General features: G+C 40.9%; 1 protein-coding gene across 3 annotated transcripts in view; it reads left to right on the forward strand.

Annotated features, from left to right (window-relative positions):
* Positions 1 to 20,271, forward strand: part of ESRP1 (epithelial splicing regulatory protein 1) — a 44,420-nt gene extending 24,149 nt beyond the window's left edge. For 2 of the 3 annotated variants that reach the window (XM_090040357.1, XM_090040355.1), the window contains 4 exons: positions 2,982 to 3,180; positions 5,878 to 6,046; positions 16,549 to 16,651; positions 19,654 to 20,271. In XM_090040357.1, coding sequence (XP_089896483.1) covers positions 2,982 to 3,180; positions 5,878 to 6,046; positions 16,549 to 16,636 — 456 coding nt within the window. In that variant the 3' untranslated portion in view covers positions 16,637 to 16,651; positions 19,654 to 20,271. The remainder of the gene's footprint in view (positions 1 to 2,981; positions 3,181 to 5,877; positions 6,047 to 16,548; positions 16,652 to 19,653) is intronic. The other variant, XM_090040356.1, reaches the window with a different exon arrangement.
* The last annotated feature ends 601 nt before the right edge of the window (positions 20,272 to 20,872 follow it).

Below are 20,872 nucleotides of genomic sequence, written 5' to 3' on the forward strand. Positions count from 1 at the left end.
GCATAATAGTGGTAATTAAAATCTTTCTGAAGAAGCCAGATAGTTAAAGGCTTGCCTGTTTTAATAGTGGATCCAATATAGTGTACAAACTAACATAATCAGACAAAAGCTAGGTATTAACTGACTTTCTTTTCTGTTTGTCCCTGAAAGACTGAATAATTCAGTTGCACAATGAGTTTCAAAAACAGAATGCAAAAATGTATATTCTGAACCTAAAAAGATTTAATAGAAACAATTTTAGTATTTCTGATGGTAGGAAGTGTTCTGAACATTCTGAAAAACTAGGGCTTTTCAAGTTGGGCATTCAAAATATCTAATAAAAACATTTTGACCCATGGGTCTTACTGCTACTTTTAACATAGTCTAGTGCTCTAATTCCACGTTTAGCTGAAAAAATAATGAATGTGGTGCAGAAAATTTTGAAGTGGTATTATAAAATATTTTTGTATGTAAATTTATATTAAACTATGTTCAGTGTCTCAGTCCCATGCCAACCAGCCAGATTTTATGTATAATATATAGGAAAACAATTTCAGAATGTTTATAATTTATATGGGCAGGAGTGGAAAAGTGGACACATGCTCATAGGCGTTGGATATCCTGTGCTCCTCTGGGAGACTTGATCTCATTTGTGCCCTATATAATTGGTCATTTTTACCAGCTTTTATTTTTCTGAGGGCTTATAAATTAGTCACAGCCATTCCCAATCTGTGGTACGGATAGCACCAGTGGTATACAGACAGCCTGTCAGTAGTATGTGTTAACAGATTTATTATAGTTACTTTATATGACAAAAATTTGCTGGTGGTACTTAAGGTTGTATCATTTTAAATTGCTGGTGCACAATCTATCAGAGTTTGGGAACCGCTAAATTACATTGCTTCATCTACTTTACCAGAATTGCATACTTCATAGATCTTTTAAAATTGTATCAAAAGCAATGGAAACCTAAGAACGGAGAACTCTTGAGCTGACAGTCTCTCTATATTGGCCATTTTTTCTGCATAGGTTTGCTTCCAGTATTCCATGGCTTGAAGCAGGATTAATCACTTGTTTGTCTAACTTAATCTACAAAGAAGATGGTATCTATTAGAATTTGTGCCACTATCTATCTGAAGCTGTCTCCTTTGACCAGTCCTTTTATTTGAATGGTATTGGGCTTAGGTTTTAAACTGTTCTGGACAGGAACCATATTTTTTTGCTTGGGCACCAAATACACTATCAAATTTACTCGCATTGGTACTTTGCCTTGCTTGTCCTGTCTACCTGCCATTCACTCCTTGGCCTACAAAAGTCTAGTTAAGCTGAGGGTCCTTAGATTCGATGATGTACAAACTGGTGAACGTTACATGGCCTCCATGTCCTGTAAATTTATCCATGGGTAGTTTGATAACAATGGCTGCTTGCCGTGGAAGCCTGTGCGTTTGCCTCAGTTGATCTTTATATTAATGGAGCATATTTATATTAATCTTCTAAATTAAAAGTACCTTATTAAACTGCTGCCACAGCGCACATGAAAAGTGGAAACATTCTCTTGAATTATGTAGGTACCTTGTGGAAATTTTAGCATTTAAATGTTCGCATCCAAGAACTGAAATTTAATACCTCATTGACCTGAATAGACAATGGTATCTCTACTATTGTTTTCTGGAGATCGGTTTTTACAGAGCTCATAAAGGAAGGCAGCAACTTGTTCCTTTTTCAGTAAAGAAATCAGCTCTCAGTACAGAGGACTAAAACTTTCTTGGTCATCATCTACTCGGATATTTTTTTCCCCTCAGTATATATAACGTCAGATGTAAATTTTAAATGGATATAGTTGTACCTATATAGCAATAGCTTGCAAGGGTACTTTGATCACAATGTCATTTGGGGAGGCAGCTCTGGTAAATTGAAATCCCTTCCCAAGCAAAACAGGCTTAAACTGGTAAAGGCTTTCCTCATGCTGGAGTGAAGGTGCCCCATTGTGGAGAATTATTCTGGTATAAATCTATCAATCTCAAATAACACCTTAAGGAAAGCTTCTTGATTTTGTACTTTTTATTAGGTCTGCACCTATCTAAGGCTAATGACAGGACAAAGCCTCTTATTCTGGGATCATATAAATAACAAGCCCATTGTCCCACCCTAAGTACCTGGGATGTGTGGAGATAACACTTCTTTCCTCCTCATCCCCACACCCCCCGCCCCCCAGTGCAACTGGGGCTAAATTGAGTTAATTGCCATTCAAGCTACATGTGTAAACTAGCAAACTGCCTGTCAAGAATGACAGGGGGCAGGGCAGGGGCAGCAGTGAGGGAGCACCGTATCTGGCCCTGTTCTACCCCCACCCCACTCCCAGCACTTTGTCTCCGCCCCTGTCCTTCCCACCACCCCCTCCTGCTGTTCTGGGTCTGCCTGGCCCATATTTGCCTGCCTCCTTGTTCCCCTCCCTTTGTCCCTGTCTGCTGCTGCCTCCCCCCCCTTACCAGCTGTTCTGTGGGGTGTCCAGGCTGGGTGGCCCTCAGGCAAGGAGGGAGGGGGAAGCCCCATTCTCTGCTCGGATGGCTGGGCATGTTCCTCGCAGCCAAATTTCCCAGGCAGTGGTGCAAACTTGGGTCCGAGCCGCCCAGCCAGTCACTGCCCACCCTCTTGGTGGTGCATGTCTAGTTGTTTGGGAGCATTATGCACAGACAAACTAAGCCCTTTATTATATTAAAATGACTGTCCAGGGCCTGTTTGGATGCAAGTCAAATGTACTATGCAGCAAGTAGACCGTGGCTCCCTAGAAGTAGTGAGAGATTTGGAGTAATATGCACTGGAACTCTTAATAGGCACAAGAGATTGGGTGGTGATTGCTTAAATAGTCTTGATCTTAACAGTGTATTCTCCCTAGCTCTGCAGGTAGTACTGTTTCACATTATGATATCAGAACAGGATTTCATTACATGAATTTTGGTATGAGAGTTATAGATGCACTTGTTCCTTTATTTTGCCTTCAGGGACGTCCATCAGGGGATGCTTTTATCCAGATGAAATCTGCAGACCGAGCTTTTCTGGCTGCACAGAAATGTCATAAGAAGACAATGAAGGATAGATATGTTGAAGTCTTTCAGTGTTCTGCTGAGGAAATGAACTTTGTATTAATGGGGGGCACTTTAAATCGAAATGGCTTGTCCCCACCACCATGTAAGTTACCATGTAAGTTTTGCCTGGGTCTTGGCACTACTCTATGCTGTGTGCTGGTAGGTGTTGGAGCTTCTTTCTTGACTGTCTTTCTGGTTCTTTGAAAGGTATATTTAATGGGGACGGTTAATGCAAAGCTTTTCCATCTATAATCAGTGGTAGCCTATGATCACTTATTTTTTCCTTTTGGTTGTGGATTGCTATGACATGGGAGAAAAACTATATTCAGATTATGTGCGTGACTTCTTTCTTCCCCCTCCCCACTTGCAAACTTATCTTTCTGAAGTTTAACTTGCCCAGGACAAGCAATGACTCTTAAAAGTCAATTTGACTACCAAGGTCTTGATAAGGAACATTGCATTTAAAAAAAATATATAATAATTTGGGTCACATCTATATAGCACTTCTCAATTTTTAAAAATAAGTCTTTCTCACTTTTAAATAAAGTTCAGATCCAACCATTATGCCTTTTTCAGGACCTAAGCACAAATATTCTGCCTGTTATTAACACTTACTAATCCATGATGTCCTCCATGAACAATCTAAATATTACGGAGTTAAGTCTATTGGGGCATTTTATACACATACCTTTTTGCACTGCAACATGCTGGAGATCCAGCACATTGGCAAAGACTCAATTAATCAAGTTTGCTCCAACCATGAGCTGATGCATATTGTGCTGCATCACTTGCAGTTGCATAAGTGGTGAAATGCGCATCAGCGCACAGAAAATGGTGGCGGTGCGCTTCTGAACTAAAACACTTCATTGTGGTGTCTGAGGCCTCCTGCCTCCTCCAGCTTTTTAAATCGTTCCCCTGCAGCTCAGCTGAGTGGCATGGGGCAAGGGAAGGCTGCAGGGGCTGGGAGCCTGGTGTAAGGAGGCTTTCCCTAGCCCAACTTCTGACTCAGAGCAGTGCAGGGCAAGGTATGCTGCCATTGCCACTGTAGCAACAGCCCAGGAGCCTGGCAGCAGGGGTGAAGTTTTGGTTTGGTTTGTTTTTTTCAGGGGAGGGAGAGGGGAGGTTGTTTGGTTGGTTTGTGCCCTTCCACCTTACACACACACACACACCTCCCCCCTCCCAAACTCCTGGGTTAACCCAATGAAGGGCTAAGGTCTGTTCTCCTTCAGGGGAAGAACTGGGAGGGTTCCCACCATGGGAGAATACCCCACTCCTGCCAATCAGCTGATTGGAGAGGGGCCATTCTTCTGGAGCAGGAACCCTCCTCAGCTGTCCTGTGACTGCTGCTGCTTTCTGGTAGCTGCTGTTTGACAGCCCTGCCCCCTTCCCAAGCAAGGGAGGGGGCAGACTGTCTATTAATGGGCTAAGGGGAGGGGTGGCCCAGGGAGCAGCCCTGTGGTGCTCTCTGGTTGGAGAACTAGCCAGTGAAGCTTTCCAGCCATGGGGCTTGGAGGGGCATCTGTACAGGTCAGCTCTCAGGCTAGTTTTGTAGTAGAAGGAATTTCTTCTGGTAGAAATGAACATCTGTATACAGCTTTAGAGTTATTGTGCATGCAAATTTACTGTTGAATCAAAGAGAAAATAATACGCTACTATTTGACCTCTGAAATGCAGTAATCAAAGTATGACCCTCTTTTTCATGTAAAGGAAATGTATTTTTCTAATTCCAGCCAGTTTGGTTATAATTAAAATTGTTTTGTTGCCTGATAGCTTTTTGAAGGCATAAGGAGTTATTCAGTCTGGTTCCTAGTGGATGAATACTTGCATGGCAAAAACCTCTGATTGGTGTTCTTAGTCAGGAAAACAGCAAACATCTGAATGTGACTGAGCAGTCCGTATCTCTACAAATGGAAAACAATACATGCCAATTCTTGTTCTTGGAGAGAAAAATATTTTAAATGGGCTAATGCTAGGCTGCAAATCATGGGTGGGTGGGGGGAGAAAACTTTTATCTAGATGTTATAGGTAATAGAGAACGGCTGATTTTAAACTTCAGGCATGCAGTTTCACTTTGGCTTCCTTTCATGAGGGATGGTAGTAGCTGAGCCATTAAATGGTCTCTGCATAGCTTTTGGGGAAAATTATATTCTAGGGACCCAGTTTTACCTTTTGGAGCTATAGTTACTCTTTTATTCAGTCTAGAAAAAGTAGTGTTAGGATGCAGCTTTCAGGGAGTGGGATGGTACAAATGAAGGAGGATCCCTTCTCAAGAGCTCTGTGGAACTGCCTCAGTCCCAGTCCTTGTGTATGCAGCTGGCTGAAATACCCTTCGTTTGGTTAATTTGTATTACTTGGTTATGTGAGGTTGTGACCTGCTTCTTCCTCTGTTCTGCAAACTAACAAACAATACCCTAATAGACCTTTTGGGGCTGGAGGCCCTTAAAGCAAAAGAATATTATATAGAATGGGAATTGGTGGACACAGAATTCAGATACTGAACCTCTTCTTTCTTATGGCTTTTCAAGAAAAAGACTTAAATGTGAACCTAGATCTGAAAAAATGCGAAAAAAAGTGCTTATAAGTGAGAGTGGAAGGGGTGCTTCTAACTATTATTGCATGCTTTTTGTTTTCCCTTGTACAATAGAAAAACCTAGAAGATATAGAAAAGTTCATTTTATGTGAATGACAATATGAACAAGCCACCTAAACTGTGTAAAGACCTTGTGTTCACAGCTTGATGCTGTTCAGGGCTATCTGACTAGCAAAGATGGTGGAATGTGAAGTGTATTCTGTTTTCCATCTATTTCTTTAGGCCTCTCTCCTCCTTCCTACTCATTGCCAGCTCCTGCAGCAGTTATTCCAACAGAAGCTGCCCTTTATCAGCCTTCTGTGCTTCTGAATCCACGAACACTCCAGCCCTCAACAGCATACTATCCAGCTGGCACTCAACTCTTCATGAACTACACAGCATATTATCCCAGGTAGGGCAAAAGAGGAAACAAGAGGCAGAAACAAAGAACTCTTTACAGCAAATGCACAAGGCTCACAAAAGAATGTTGTTGGGCTGCCATGCTGGAGGCTTGTGCTGTGGAGAACAGCCTGTTCAATTTTTTGTTTGTTTTTTTTGTTTTGGTTATTTAACAAGCTTTTCCCGCTTTTATAATGTTTGTAGGTGGCAAACTAATTTAAAGTCAAGGAGATGGTTTTTGTGGTAGGGTAGGATTCTTCAAAAGTGCCTAGGTACCCAAGGACTACAAATTCCATTGTTTTAAAAGGAAATTATACTTTAAAAAAATATTTTTGCATGTTAAAAAATCGATAGCTTTTTCCATAAAAGAAGTGCTTGCTTTAATATCTCTGGCCAACCTTACCACCTTTTTCCTTCTTTTGACCTTGGCTTGCTGAGTTCTGGCTACTGCTCTGGTATTCCAGAGGTAGTTGCTTCTGTAAAGTTAAAGAATTTGTGGATTATATTTTTTCTTTTTTATGATAAAAGGTTCTTTCTATATAAGAACTCATTTCCCCTCTCCCCACTCCACCTCTTTTTCTCCCTTGGGAGAGATTTTAGCTTTCCCTAGACAAGTCCTCTGTGGGTGAGGTTTGTTTGGTTTTTTTTAATTTGACTTGATATTTCTCCATCACAAGGCAACCCTCCCAGTTAAAGCAGATGTGTAATCTCAATAGTGGTAAATAGAGTATTGGAAGATTAATCCAAATCTTTCTGTGATGAGTTTGAATTTACATGTCTGTCATGCAACTTGATTTACCCTTTCAAAGATATGCCATGGATACTCTTTGTTGGGACCCTGGAGTGTACATCAACATTGTAATTAAACATTACTATATTTCCATCTCTGCAAATACATACAGAAATTTTCTCTTCACTAATTAAATTTGTTTTCATTCACCATATTCCTATTCACCACCCTTATTGTTCTCTCTGAAACTTAAAAACCAGTACCTAGGGCTATTTGCTTCCTGTCCTTGCTTTGGATGCAGAGGATATGATTAGGGAGGGTCAGAACTATCCCGAGCATGTGACTCCACATGGGAAATCCTTCTGCAACAATGTCTCTTTCCACTTCCCTCACTTGACTTAATTGTTTTGCATGAGTTCCATGTGGAACCATGCTCCCTACCAACCTTCCCTGCTGCTTTAGTGTCTGGTTAATGCAGTGGTCCTCAGACCACATTTTGTGGCCACAGCTTAATGCTTGTAGCTGTTTGCAGAAAATGTTATCAGTGTTGGGAGGGTAGTGGGGGGCAGGTCTCTACGTAGATAACACTGTATGAAGTACATATGTAAGGCCATATGCTAGTCCCACCCACTATGTTGAAAACTTCCCATATACCATGCACATAGTACTTTCTTTTGTGTATTTGCCACACCTTGTTAGTTCTGGTGCTCTGGTTTAATACTAAATGTTTGTGTGGCTTCCGACACAGTCAGGACTATGTTTCTGGGTTAAGGATTCTTGAGGTAGGGTGCAACAGACTTTCCTGGAAGATCATGGGGCAGGGAGGGTGGGGGTCCTCTAAGCACCTGTGGTCCTTTACTCTAGGATACTCATCATGGAATGGAAGTGTAGGCTGAACTTTGGAGGAGCCATGATATAGCCTAGGACTGCTCACCCCTTCCACACAAACTAAAAACTTCTTCAGTTAACTGCCACACTAAAATACACACAAACTGTTTTTCACTTCCCTATACAAGGGAAGGGAAAGAATTCTAAAAAGAAGCTCTTTAGACTAATTAAAATTAAGTGACAGCAGTATACTTGTCTACTCTGTCACTTACAAAACTCAGCTGCTTGAATGTAAAGACATGGAGATGAATAGTTCAAAAACACAAAACAAGTAATTTTATTTGTCCTCACAGTGTACAAATGTTAGTTCTGATTTCAGCTAAGTACTGTGTGCTTTATAATATAATGTACTTTCATACTATAAATGTTACTGACAGCCCTTCTGGAAAAGACCATAACTCTGTAAAGTAATCAATGCAGATGTGAGGCTTCATGTGGAACCCCTACATTGTAGTGGATATGATCCCGGTGTAGATGCAGATTGCTGATTGAAAGCTGCTCAAGAACAAGGATTATTGGTGCATTGTAAATTATACATCTTGATCAGACTTAGAAGCAAGGTAAAATTGCGGCCAAGAAAGTTGTTCACTGTTTCCAAGGAACTTTTCATATCTAGCTTCCCAAGAAAAAGCTTTATTTTGTGGCTTAGTTTATGGTGGTTGTGATAAAAATATGTACCGTATTTCATGGTGTATGTGTTGACGCAGTGTATAATTTGAACTCCCCCCAACTTTCCAATTTGAAAGGTAAGGATTTTCATAGGCATGGTGTATAAGTCAAGGCTGGGCACCAGTGCTGCTCACAGGGGGTGGGGCCCTATCAGCCAAGTGCCAAGCCTAGCAAGGCTCACAGGGGATTTTGATACAATGTGCAAGTTGAGGTTGAATTTTAAGAATTAAAAATTGGACTTTGAAACTTGACTTATACACCATGAAATACAGTATCTGCTTATCCATGAAATTCTTGTTTTAGTAGTATAATATTTTATTTAGTGTGAAAACTGGACTTTTGTAAAGGATGTGATAGGTAAAGCTGTCTTGTCATTTAATAGTGTGAACTGCTTGCTTGTTTGTTTTTTGTTTTTAAATGAGTTTGATGGTTCTGAAATTAAACAAATATAAAACAAGGGCAAGGGGATAGCGTGGGGTCTCCTCTGTGCTAAATTATACCTTTTAAATGCATGTACACAGAAAAGCAGTAGGGATTCAGTGGCTAATGACCAAATGTTGAGTTACAAGTCTAACAAATAGCACCTATGAAAATAAGGAAAGCCCTTTTGACCTGGTATCAGAAGGTTTGTGTTTACAAGGTTGAGGTTTTTATTATGGCTGATTTTAATCTTTTTGTGCAATGTTCTGTTCCTTAGCGGGAAGCCCTTTTCTAGTGTTTAGATGTCCCTTGGTTAGTGAAATGATGGTTCACTTGATTTTTCTTTTAATACAATTTTGCTATAGTGTCTATAATAAGCATATCAATATCAGGGTGTATCAGAATTACTGTACACTGTTAAAATATTTTGAAGTGACTGAATCAAGAAATGGAGAGAAATTCAATCATTTGGAGTCTAAATTTGTATGCAGCATTTTGATAGATCTAATATACCTGATGGCTCAGTTGGACAAGGAGTCAGACCCTAATGTTACTTGTTCTGTTTTTTGAGAAGACAGTGATTTTTATTAAGGTGGTTTGTCCTGGGGGGAGAGGGATTATTTATTTAATCCTGAATGCATGCTGAGTTTGTTATTTAATGTATCTATAGCTAGATCTGCGAGTAGCACTGGTTTCAGCAGCAGACCAGAATAACCCAGCTCAGGTCTGAGGCAGGCTTGTGCTAGGACAGGGGTGAGTAAAATGCAGCCTATCCAGCCCATAGAGTCCCTAAAAAATTTAGAAAATTAATATTTATCTGCCCCTGGCTGCCTATCATGCAGCCCTCCAATGGCTTGCCAAACCTTAGTAAGCAGCCCTTCACCCGAAATAATTGCCCACCACTGCTGCTTCTCCCTGCGGAGAGTCTTGTTTTTCTGAATACAGCAGGAATCCTCCAATAGACTTTTTTCTTTTCTTGCTATTCTAAATAAATTACCAATCTCTAGCCTTTCTCTCATAATTGCATCTCAATACTTGTTCAGATTATATTATATACTTCCTTGCTATCTTCTCCCTCAGCTTCCCTAGTGTTTTCACAGATGCAAACCTTTATTTAAAAAAAAGAAAAAAAAAAGAGTGAGACCTGGGTGGAGAGGTTTTGCTGGCTTTTGTTTGGGGTGGAGTTAGCTATTGTTTCAGCTGTCTGGGTTTAATAAGAAGCTAAGTTTGTCTTTATAATCATTCAAATCAAAAGGCAGTGGTTGCACCCCTAGTTTCGGAGGGGTGCGACCCAACCCATTGTGATACCATTAGGAAAACCTGCTTATAACTATATGTCTAGGATTCCAGCTGGAACTCTCCAGGCACAGGTAACACTTTAACCTACAAAGAAGAGGAGTTATTGTCAAATCAATGAGATTTAGACCTCTTGCAAAGCACCCAGCCATATCTATACTTTCTTAAATATCTCCAAGAGCTGGTTAAAGTTTTGGAAGTAATTCAGAGTGGAGCATTCCCACAATCCATAATACAGAAGTGCTTATGGCTCCATTCCTGGAACAGTTGATTTGCTGCTTTGTTAACTTATACAGAGGATAGTAGCTATATTAAGAATCATGCAAAGGGGAAGCCTCTTGATGTTTCATTAATTAGAAAATGTGTAGCTGATCCTGACAACTCCTTAGTATTCTATAAGTGTAAAATAATGTTGCCAAATGAAGCAGATCAGGTGTGCTGGGATGTGTCCTATAGGCCTGTGTGAAGTGGCTAGTATTCGCTTCAAATTTGGCCAATTCGGGGGATTTGATTAGGTGATTCGAATCACTGTCCTGAATCTGATTCAGAGATTCAGCCACCACCAATTCAGCCAAATCAAACAGGCCCTATCCCTTACCTGGCCCCAGCATCCCGGCTCTTCCCTTTTTTTAGAGCCAGGCTGGGAAGGCGGGCAGGGCGGGGAGTGCTCAAGGGGGCTGGGGGAGCAGGCACAAGCTGGGGCATGGTGGTGGTCCCCCATGGTCCCTTCCTCATTCCTCCATTCCCCCTGCCCTCTACTTACCAGCATGGGGCCTGGGTCCAGCTCCCTGCAGTGGCAAGCGAGGCTACCCAAATGCTGAATCTCCAAATCTTTTCCAAATCAATTCAGAGGCTTTGAATTGATTCAGATCTTTTAATTGGTCTCCCAATTCAATTTGGATTCAGAGATTTGGTGGCCGAATCTCCTCTGAATCAAATTGGCACCCAAAGCTTCATATAGCTCTAGTGTCCTGGTACAACTGATCCATGCTTCATTGGGTGAAACATGTCCTCAGTATATTACTAGCAGGAAAATGGGCAATGTATTCTCTTGGGTCTTAAGTAGCCCAGTCCTGCACATTCCTGGGCCACATCGGGCCCCTCAAGTCCTAGAAGTGTCTGTTTAGCTTTTCCACAGCTTACTGAGACGTGTCCCTGGGATCTCTAAGGTGCTTCCCTGTAAGCAGGGAAAGCCAGGGTGGCACTCCCAACAGCTTTGGGGAACTCATCCCAGATAGGAATTCCCATAGTGTACAGGATTGGGGCCCTCAAGCCCCCAGGGCAGCTGGAGAGCACATGTAGCTCTGGGCTGCTGGCACTCTTGTGCCTTAAAGTAAACGAATACTTGGAGTACTTGTTAAAAAGCTAATTGTCCTTTTTTCAGCATGCTAATGTACACTGAGACCTTCAGTTACATTGCTTGTAAAACATTAGATAAGTATTTAAGCAATTGTTGTAAATGCCAGTGGAAGAGGAGGTAGTCCCCAATAACGTTTTCTAAATAAGGAGAGTCCCATGGCTAAAATTTGAGAACCCTGAGGAATGAGCACCCCAAGTTGGGTGCAAAAGTACTGCTTGCATGGCAAAATCAAATTTGAGGGGCTGTATAAACATGGATATTTACACTTTCAAAGTTGCACTTCAAAACTTTAATCAAATTTTACTTTGGAAGCTTTTGCATGGTACAGCAGTGTCAGAAATGCTGATATGGGTTCAATTTGGACACTGGTTATAGCTAAATTCACATGCAAACACTGAACTGAAAAATACCTTTCCTTTGAATCAGAGATCCTCAAACCATGTTTTTATGCAAACCTTAGGAAATTTAACTTTAAGAAACTTTCCCTCTTTCAGGAAAGAGTTAGCCTTAAGATCTTCTTGTATCGTATCATTTTAGTAAAGAGTTCAGAGTGTACAGATCAAGAATATTTACATTAGCCTTACTGCCTCCATGTAAACATAGACTAGCCCCGGGGGGGAGGAAAAGTGCCTATGTGAAGACATTAGCCCAGAATTACTGTAGTGGATTTAGCTTCCTGTGTGAATGCTCTTATTCTGCACTAACTGCTTTTGCGCACAATCTAATTCAATCCATTGTGCTCAAATAAGCTCCACAGCACAAGTACTGGATTAATTTATGCTTAATATAAACTTCCTACAATTTCTTCTAGTCAAGACGCTGAATATGCCTTCACTGCAAAAAGAGGACTCTGTATTATGCTGAGATTAGCAATCGTTCTGTGATATCCTTGTAGAGGACAAGGCATGGGTGGGGGAAGGCTTTTTTGCTTTAACTTTATATATTTTGTCAAGGTGGAAGCTTTTTTGACTTAATGCCTATTAGGATATTAGTGAGATAAAGGGATGTGTGTGGTTTGATTTGGATTGCGTTAATATTAAGAGCTGTCCAAGAACTGAGTAAAAAAAAAATCTCAGACTTCAAAGTGAAAAGGAGATGACAATGGCTCTCTTAGCCTGCAGTTTCTAGGAAGGTGCTGTGTATCCTACAGGCTAAATCGTAACATCAAAGGAAAGCCATAAGATTAACTGAAGTTATTGCAAAAGTACAGAGAACACATTCGTGCAGCTCTTGACCACTCTAAGGATAAAATGCTAATGAAGGCAGCATTGCAAACTTATTTAGTTGCTAATAGTCTCAGTGGGAATTCCTTTACTTCATGTCACAAATGAATGGTTTATCGTGATCTATCCATAGCTGGAATTTCATACCAATTATCTACTGTTTTGGTAGAGCATAAAGAAGACTGTAGAATTTGCCAAAAGAGAACAAGGGTCTGTCATTTAGAATGGGCCACTACGCTATTTTATGCCAGCACCATCCAGCTCGGAAACGCTTTCTCAGGCCACCAATAAAATAATGTCTTTCTATTTGCCAATTTTAATGGTGTTGATAGGATGCCATATGTTAAACCTCATTTAAAAGAAAAATCTATTCCTTCTTGGGTGTATAATACTTATTTCAGCTCCTTCAACCAGCTTTCTGCTTTGCTAGGTTTCATTAGTCATTGGGATGACATAAAGCATTCTAGCTTAGAGCCTCATGGTGAGGTTAGAAACAGTAGCTTGTATTTTACATTGTGCCATACTCACAGAAGGGCTTGGGTACGTGTGCTTCAACCTGGGTAGCTAACACAGTTGGCCCCTATTTTTCAAGTAAATTCCTATTTCTGAACCTCAATTGTAGGTGTTTGTTTTTTGTTTTTTTTTAAGTCCAGTTCATGAGCAATACAAACTATTGTAAGACTGTTGAATGTCTCTTCTCACGTGCTTCCGGGGCTTTGGTTACAGCACTGTTTCAGTAACTTGTTTCTTCTCTGATATTTTCTCTTCTCTGATATTTTCTCAGTGACTGGTCTACGTCTTTGTGGGTATATGTTTTAATGGAGCTGTGCACTTGCTAGGATCCCCTTCCCTCATTCTTGAGAATAGTATTACAAATCAGTGTAAGTGTGGATGCTGTTACTGACTGCAGTACAACAGAATATTGTCAGTATTTCAGTTTATAAACATCTTTCTTACTGCTCTTGTACTGATTTATTAGACTGAAAGAGTTTGGGTAACTTGATATTCCAAAATCTAGAAGTGGTTTCCTTTTGAAGATGGGAATACCAAGGCAGAATATCATGTGCTAAAGTTTTGGGTTTTTTTTCTAGCTTTCCAGAGGTGAAGCTTTTTGATGAGTTGTTGCTTTGAAAAAAGCACACATCTCTTGGTCATGCAATGAACATAATCTTTGGTGTAACTACTTATCTTTTGGGCTAGGGACAAACATTCAAAAAGGCTGAGACTGAATTGATTCAATCTTTGCAGGTTAGTCCATAGGTGACTGATAGGGGAGACATTGGGGGGGCATGTGCCCCCTCCCCCCCCGACAGGGCCATCCTTGCTGTCGACACCTGCCAGCAGTGTCTGTGGGTGCTTGACGTGCTCCGCCCGAGAAGGCCACTGCTGGCATCAGGAGGCGTTCACCAGCTCTGCCCCCACTGCCTGCAGCTTCTGCGGGTGTCATTTCCCCCCCCCTCCCCCCCAGATTTGGGAGGCACCAGTCACCCATGGGTTAGTCTAACCTGCCTAGGCTGAACTGGTTTGTAACTGCACAGATATGCCTACAGTAGCTGAGGCTAGAAGCCTAAGAGTACTAGAGGAGCCCTCCCATCCCTTCCACAGCACTGAGCTGTGGCAGGGAAGTGGGGTATGGCCAGACCCCTGCAGGATGCTCTGATTAGCCCAGTAGGGAATTGATAAGTGTTTATCACCCCATTAAGAAAATAACAGCGGGACATTACCAGTTGCCTGTTGATTCTGCCTGTTGATTCAGCAGGGACTGTAGCCACCATGTGGTCTACTAGCTAATGCACAGACTTCTCCTCAGCAGGGCAGAGGGGAGGGGGTAATTCCTGCTTAGCAGGGAGTGGTGAGGGAGAGAGGGCAGAGCAGCCCACAGTCTGTGCTGGAGCCATGGCCAGGGAGCAGAGGTGAGGGGCCAGCCTTGCAGTGGAGCAGAGAGCCTTGCCCAGCCCAGAGAGCATGCCAGGATGCTGGGAGGGTCTTGTTTATCTTAAACCAGAAAGGGGGCTGGGACAGACATTGCATAAACTGGTTTGACCCAAATCATTTAAGTCTGATACTACATTCAACCAGCTTTATCTTAAACCAGTTTCAGCCATTTTCAAACTGGTTTACGTGCACTGAACATCTGTTGTTACAGCTTTTAAACCAGTTTCTGATCACTTAAACTGGTTTATGGTGAATGTCTGTTCCTAGCTCAAGTTTTCATACTCAGACTAATTTTTGATAACAGATAACTTGGTGAAACCATTTGCAGCTATCTCTCTTCCATTAAGTCCAACTGTAATCATGTTCTGTATTGCTTTGGATCTCATCTGCTGTTTTTTATACTGGTTTCAGTCTGAATAATCAACCACTCATGATGCATAGAATGCATCCAGATGTGCGGGGGCATGCATTTTGCAGCAGCACAAATAGACGCACAAATTTGTGCCACTGTTTTGTGCCTCAGTGCATGCCACTACATGTGGACTTTGTTACAGGCTTTGTTGTCCTGCTTTGGGCAAACTGCCCATGCCCAGCTCTTCCCGGCTCCTGGTAAGGCAGAGCAGCAGGGGAACAAATGGAGCAGTAGAGATGCTGTGACTTGCAACCAGAGCATCTCACTGGAGAACCAAGCTTCTGTTTGTTCCCATACATGCTATTTTGCTGTGTTCTGTGCCACTTTATTTTTCCTGGGTTTTTTTGCTACCAAGAAATCCCAGTAGCAAGTTTTGTCCCTGTGCTGTAAATTTGCTATCAGGGACAGGGTCATGTTCCACTTGTGCAGTTCATGGTGCCACAAACTGCACATGCCTGCATGTCTGGACGCAGCTGTAGAGACTGTCTGTTTCTTCCAATTTCTGGTCCTACTTTAAAATAGGAATTTGTTCAAGTAAGTAAAATCAAGAGCAGGAATAAGGCAAAAAGAATAATGGGGGAAACACGTTTATATACTACATATCTAAATACATTTGGATAGCTTTTCTTTTTTTTTTTGCCTTGTATTTAGTGCCTAAACAACTAATGGAAAATCCCTGACAGCAACTTTTCTAAAGGTGTCTTCATAGAAAGTGAGTTTGAGGAAGGTATTACGTTTCAATTTAGAGAAGACATCCTGTCTATAGGGGGTGGTGAAGGTTGTCGTGATAGAAATGGACAAAATAGATGTTGAAGGTTAGTTGGGTTTTTGGTTGTAGGCATGTTGGTTTAAGGACATAGATAGACACAGGCAAGGTTCTTTGAGTAGATGTGGTTATCTTTTATTAAACCAACTGAGTAATCGGAGCAAAAGTTCTTAGCAAGCTTTCAGCATTTAATGAAACATGGAATTAAGTAAGTCTTTGTCCAGGAATTTAACGCACAGAATTTAACAATATAGTTTGCACTGGAGGAAAGTGGTGGCAGAAAATGGGTTGAGTTCTGATTTCACCTGATGTTAAGATTTGATGTACATGATGATACGTTGTGGTGGTAAGCAGTTTATAGGGGTCCATCTAGTGGCTAATTTATGAACTTTTCCTTTGAAAAATATCTGGAAAGAGTTACAATTCAGCAACATATACCTATACATTTCTTATTTGTATTGCTCTTGCTGACAGCCAGGTAGTTTCCCTGGCTTCTCAATCTTTTTCTTTGAAAGTTGTGCTCTTAATGCTCTGAGCCTCTGAAACTGTCTCAACTGGCCAATCCTGTTTGACAAGACCTCACATGCTGGTGCTTTGGGTGATTACCTGAGGCTTATTTCTACATCATCATTGCTGTTGCTGATCTGTTTTGATTCCATGGTGACTGGGAGCATTACAAACTCCTACACATGCTACCTATATTCTGAAACTTGTCCTGAACTGAAACAAATTACCATATAGCAGGTTGCTGTTTCTTGGTTCTACTGAACTTCTGTCTTGCTTCTGACCACATATGTATCTAAACTTGAATTGTAGTATGCAGAGGATGGACTTATACACGCAAATGACCAGGCCAGGACAATGCCCAAAAAATGGATTTGCATTTAAAGGTCCCAGCAGTTAGACTTCCTCAGAGAAGGCAAGTATAAGCAACACTCAGAGATGACTCTGAATATTGTATATTGTAGCAGATTTATTATAACTATATCTTTGTCGTTCATTTGAGCATTTTGCTAGCTGTAAAGATGCTTTCCAGTCAGGGGATGTTTCTCATTTCAATGGTCCTTGTAGAACATGCGCAATATACACTTGTTGACATAAAGTGTATTTTGGGTATTGATTACTAAGGGGATTTTGCATGCAATTTGCACTGGCAAGTAGGTATTTTGTCCCAGCTTTTCAGAAACCTTAACACATCATATCGTTGGTGCTGGAGTAATGTGTCCTAGAATGTGCAAGAGGAGGACTTCTTCTAAAGAGGATCTTTTTCTAAGTGATCTTAATTCTTACAGTATATCTTGAGAGAATGCAAATTTGGTAACCCCACAGAATGGCAGCAGGTGGTATTCAGCCTGACTGAACTTTTCTTGTGGGCAACCCTAGAATTTAAATTGTTTTGCTTTTTCATACAGACAAAATTCCAGGACCCAAGTGAAGCCTCTGTCTTGTGCTGCCAGCAGTGCCCAGAAGCTGGGCAGTCTTTGGTGGACTAATTCAGTCTTTTTTTTCCAGTTTTTGCTGTATTTAATTTTCTATATAGGAATATTCAACGGATGAAGCTAGCCAGGAGAGAAACATTTGTACTGGAAGTTCTGGTTCAAAATGCCAGTTTAACAAGCATGTAGGTTGTAGCCATGCTGGTCTAAGAACATAGGCAGATGAGGCTTTTGGGGTAAATCTGGTATCTTTTTATTAGACCAACTCAAATAGTTGGAAAAATTCTTCTTTGCAAACTTTTGAGTATAAATACAGGCTGAAGAAGCATCTGCAGTGTTTGTGTGCTCTTCATTTCATCCAGGAATAGTAAAGAAGCCAAACATTGGTATGCAAGGAAGAAAGACAGCTAGTGAAGATGTAAATTCAGGAGTCAGTGGGTGAGACAGGTGGGGGCAGGGGGAATGTAGCTGGTAAACATTTTTCCATCAGGGCTAAAATGCATTGAATGGATCCAAACCATGCCATGACAAGAAATGTAAAACCTGCCAACATCACCACCACCACAATTACTACACCCCACAACAGAACTGTCAACATTCCTGGATCTTATACCTGCACCTCCAGAAACGTAATACATCTCATCCAGTGCACCAAATGCTCTGATGGAAAATATGTAAGAGAAACCAAACAATAACTGTGTACCAGAATGAACGCACACTGGAAATCTATCAAAGACAAGAACACCCAATTACCTGTGAGAGTACATTTCTCACAAGAAAACCACTCTCTCTCCAATCTCTTAGTTCTAATCCTCAAAGGGAATTTGCAAAACACTTTTCATAGACAAGCCTATGAACTTCACTTCATCAACCTACTGGGTACAAAAAATCATGGACTAAATATAGATACTGGATTTATGGCACGTTATAACCTGTCTAACGCACCCGACTCCCCAGGTTGACCTCTCCACTATTTACCAGCTACATTCATTCCCCCCACCCCCGACTCCTCAATTTTACATCTTTACTGGCTGGCTTTCTTGCATGCATACCATCTCCTGGCTTCTTTACTATTCATTTCATCCAGGAAAGGCACACACCAACTACAGATGTTTCCTCAGCCTGAAGAAGGGTGTTTTATACCTGAAAGTTTGCAAAGAAGAATTTTTCCAACTATCTGAGTTGGTCTAATACAAGATATCAGATTTACCCAAAGAACCTTTGCAATTTGACAGGCATGCTTTTGTACATGTTCTGGTTCTAGGACAGGATTTGGGGACTTCTTTACAAAGGGTTTCTGTCATCTTTTGGTTTTATAAAGCTCCATATTCAAGCAGAAGGGGATAAGTTCTGCTTCTCAGCAAAGATTACTTTTGATCCTCCTTTTCACTGAGGTGTATCCTGTGAACACAATTAATTCCTGTATTCAATTTTCACTTGTTGTGGTTCTGTTGCTATGGTACGTGTATGATTTGTTGTCTTGAATCACGTGCAAAATTGACCACAGCCATTTTTTTAAACCAGATAAAGTTAATCTAGTTTTTAAATCAATGTTGGCCTTCTCCCCACAGCCAGTTTCTTTAGTTGGGTGGCTGGTATGTGTGTACACACTAGGCTTACCCAAATCCAAGGCAACTTTGAAAATAAGATAATCCCCCCAATAATTCTATACGATATATGAAAAATTATAACAAATGTATAAATTTTCCATGTAGAATCCTAATTTATTGGAGCATTGTTTTAAATCCCTTCCACACAAACATGCACACTCTTGCAGAAGTTGGGGCATGTGGCTAGGGGAGCAGGTGGCCCCCTTGCCCTGTGCTCCCACCACTTCTTCCCCTTACAACCTGCTTTAATGCCCTACCATCTGTTCCCCACAGCCTCTACCACCTTCCCTGCTCCCTTCTCCTCCCCCTCACCCCCCCACTTATTGTTACATACAACTCTGGCTCTGTTCCCTCCCAGGACATGGAGCACAGCCTAGGCTTGGCCATTCAGCAGGATCCTGGGGCCTGCAGCCACCATCGCTGCTGATTGGCTGGACAGAAGATGGAGCTTCCTGTGCTCCCTGCCTCAGGAGGGAAAAAAGCTAGAACCTGACAAAAAGGGTGGAGGAGAGGGGGGCTGCTGTAGGTGTGACTCTGGCCTCATCTGAGCAGGGGGGAGCTGGAGTTAGGGCTGCAGCAGCTACCTACCCACCCTCCTATACCTTGTACTCAAATCCAAAATGAGGGGCTTCCCCTCCCCCATGTGGAATGGGGGTTGTCTTGAATTTTATATAGGACTTTTATGTATGAATAAGATTCATCTTGTTCTTTCTAGTGAAAAAGGAGTGATTTTAATATTGGTGAGCTTGCAGAATGCTAAATTCCAAAAATTTCAGTTTTTCCTGGTCTGTATTAGAACTTTTTTTTAATTAATTAATGTGCAGGACCTACGAAAATGATTAATGTCATACTAATGTTGACTTTGTTCCATACAGATTCTGCCAACTTATGTTTCTGAACAGCGGAAGCCAGCCAAAATGGAGATTGACTACATTCCCAGTTCTTCTATTGGTCAAGTCAACTGTACACAAGAAAACTTTCCAGAAATTTGAAAATTAGCATTTTGACCTTTATCTAATTTTTAAAAAACTAATTAATGCACAGTTTCCACAGACACATGTATACACAAACTGTCTTAAACACTGAGCCATTCACTAAGAGCACAAATGCAGAGTTCACAAGTCCTGATGGTTTTTTGTCAATACAGAAAGTATTACATTTCTCTTAACACAGAGAAATAGGTTAGATGAAACTTGCAGGTTCAGGACATCTGAAGCAAAAAACAATTGATAAATAAAAAAACCCCGCAACAGTCTTTTTATCAGATTTGCACATGGTTTAAAGCTTTTAAAAATATGTATAATTTTAGGACCTTTAATTGTGAATTCAATTTTTATAAAACATTGTTTTCATGTCTTGTACATATTTGTGTGATTTGTATACTTTGACATTCTAACCAGAGATAATTTACACAGTGCAGAAATGGTTAGGAATGTAAAATGAATTACCTGAAAACCTATTGTAACATTGTAAAATATATAAAGAGTGGTATGTTAAAGACTTTGACTCCAGCTCCTCTCTCCTGTTGCACATTGCCTATATACATTGAAGAGACATTCCCTAAAACATAATGTGAAATCTTCAATATGATCACACCAGAGATTTAAGGATGAATCAAGTGATAGAAGATATCTGAACCAATTTTTTGGTGTTTTTTTTTTTCCTTCCTCATCTTTCTCTACCCCACCCCAAAGCCTTTGCTTAGCAGGTATATGGTGGTTTCCAACAGAAGTTCTTACGACCCTCTGAAATTTGGGTATTGCAGTAAAATAAGAAAATGCCAATTTGAGAGGGTTGCTGGCTTGAGCTAGCAATAAAAATATGAAAGGGGTTTGTGTTCTGATGACTAACAGGTTAAACATGTCTGGCTTTTAGACTACTTTTAATGAACTAGTAGCTCTGTCCAGAAGCTGACATTTATCACTGATAGACTTAGCAAAGAGGCCGTGGACTTACTCCTGCCTTCTAGAACAGAGTTGTGCCCTACTAGCACAAATGTATAATAACTTTTTTAGTATTTTAAGTGCTGTACCTATCTGGATTTCAGTTTCCAGTTATGCTGCTCTAACACCCTTTTTGCAAGCTATATATATA

Source organism: Crocodylus siamensis, chromosome 3 (assembly GCF_052110815.1).
Source record: "Crocodylus siamensis isolate JL-2025a chromosome 3, ASM5211081v1, whole genome shotgun sequence".
In the NCBI taxonomy this organism is placed as follows: Eukaryota; Metazoa; Chordata; order Crocodylia; family Crocodylidae; genus Crocodylus; species Crocodylus siamensis.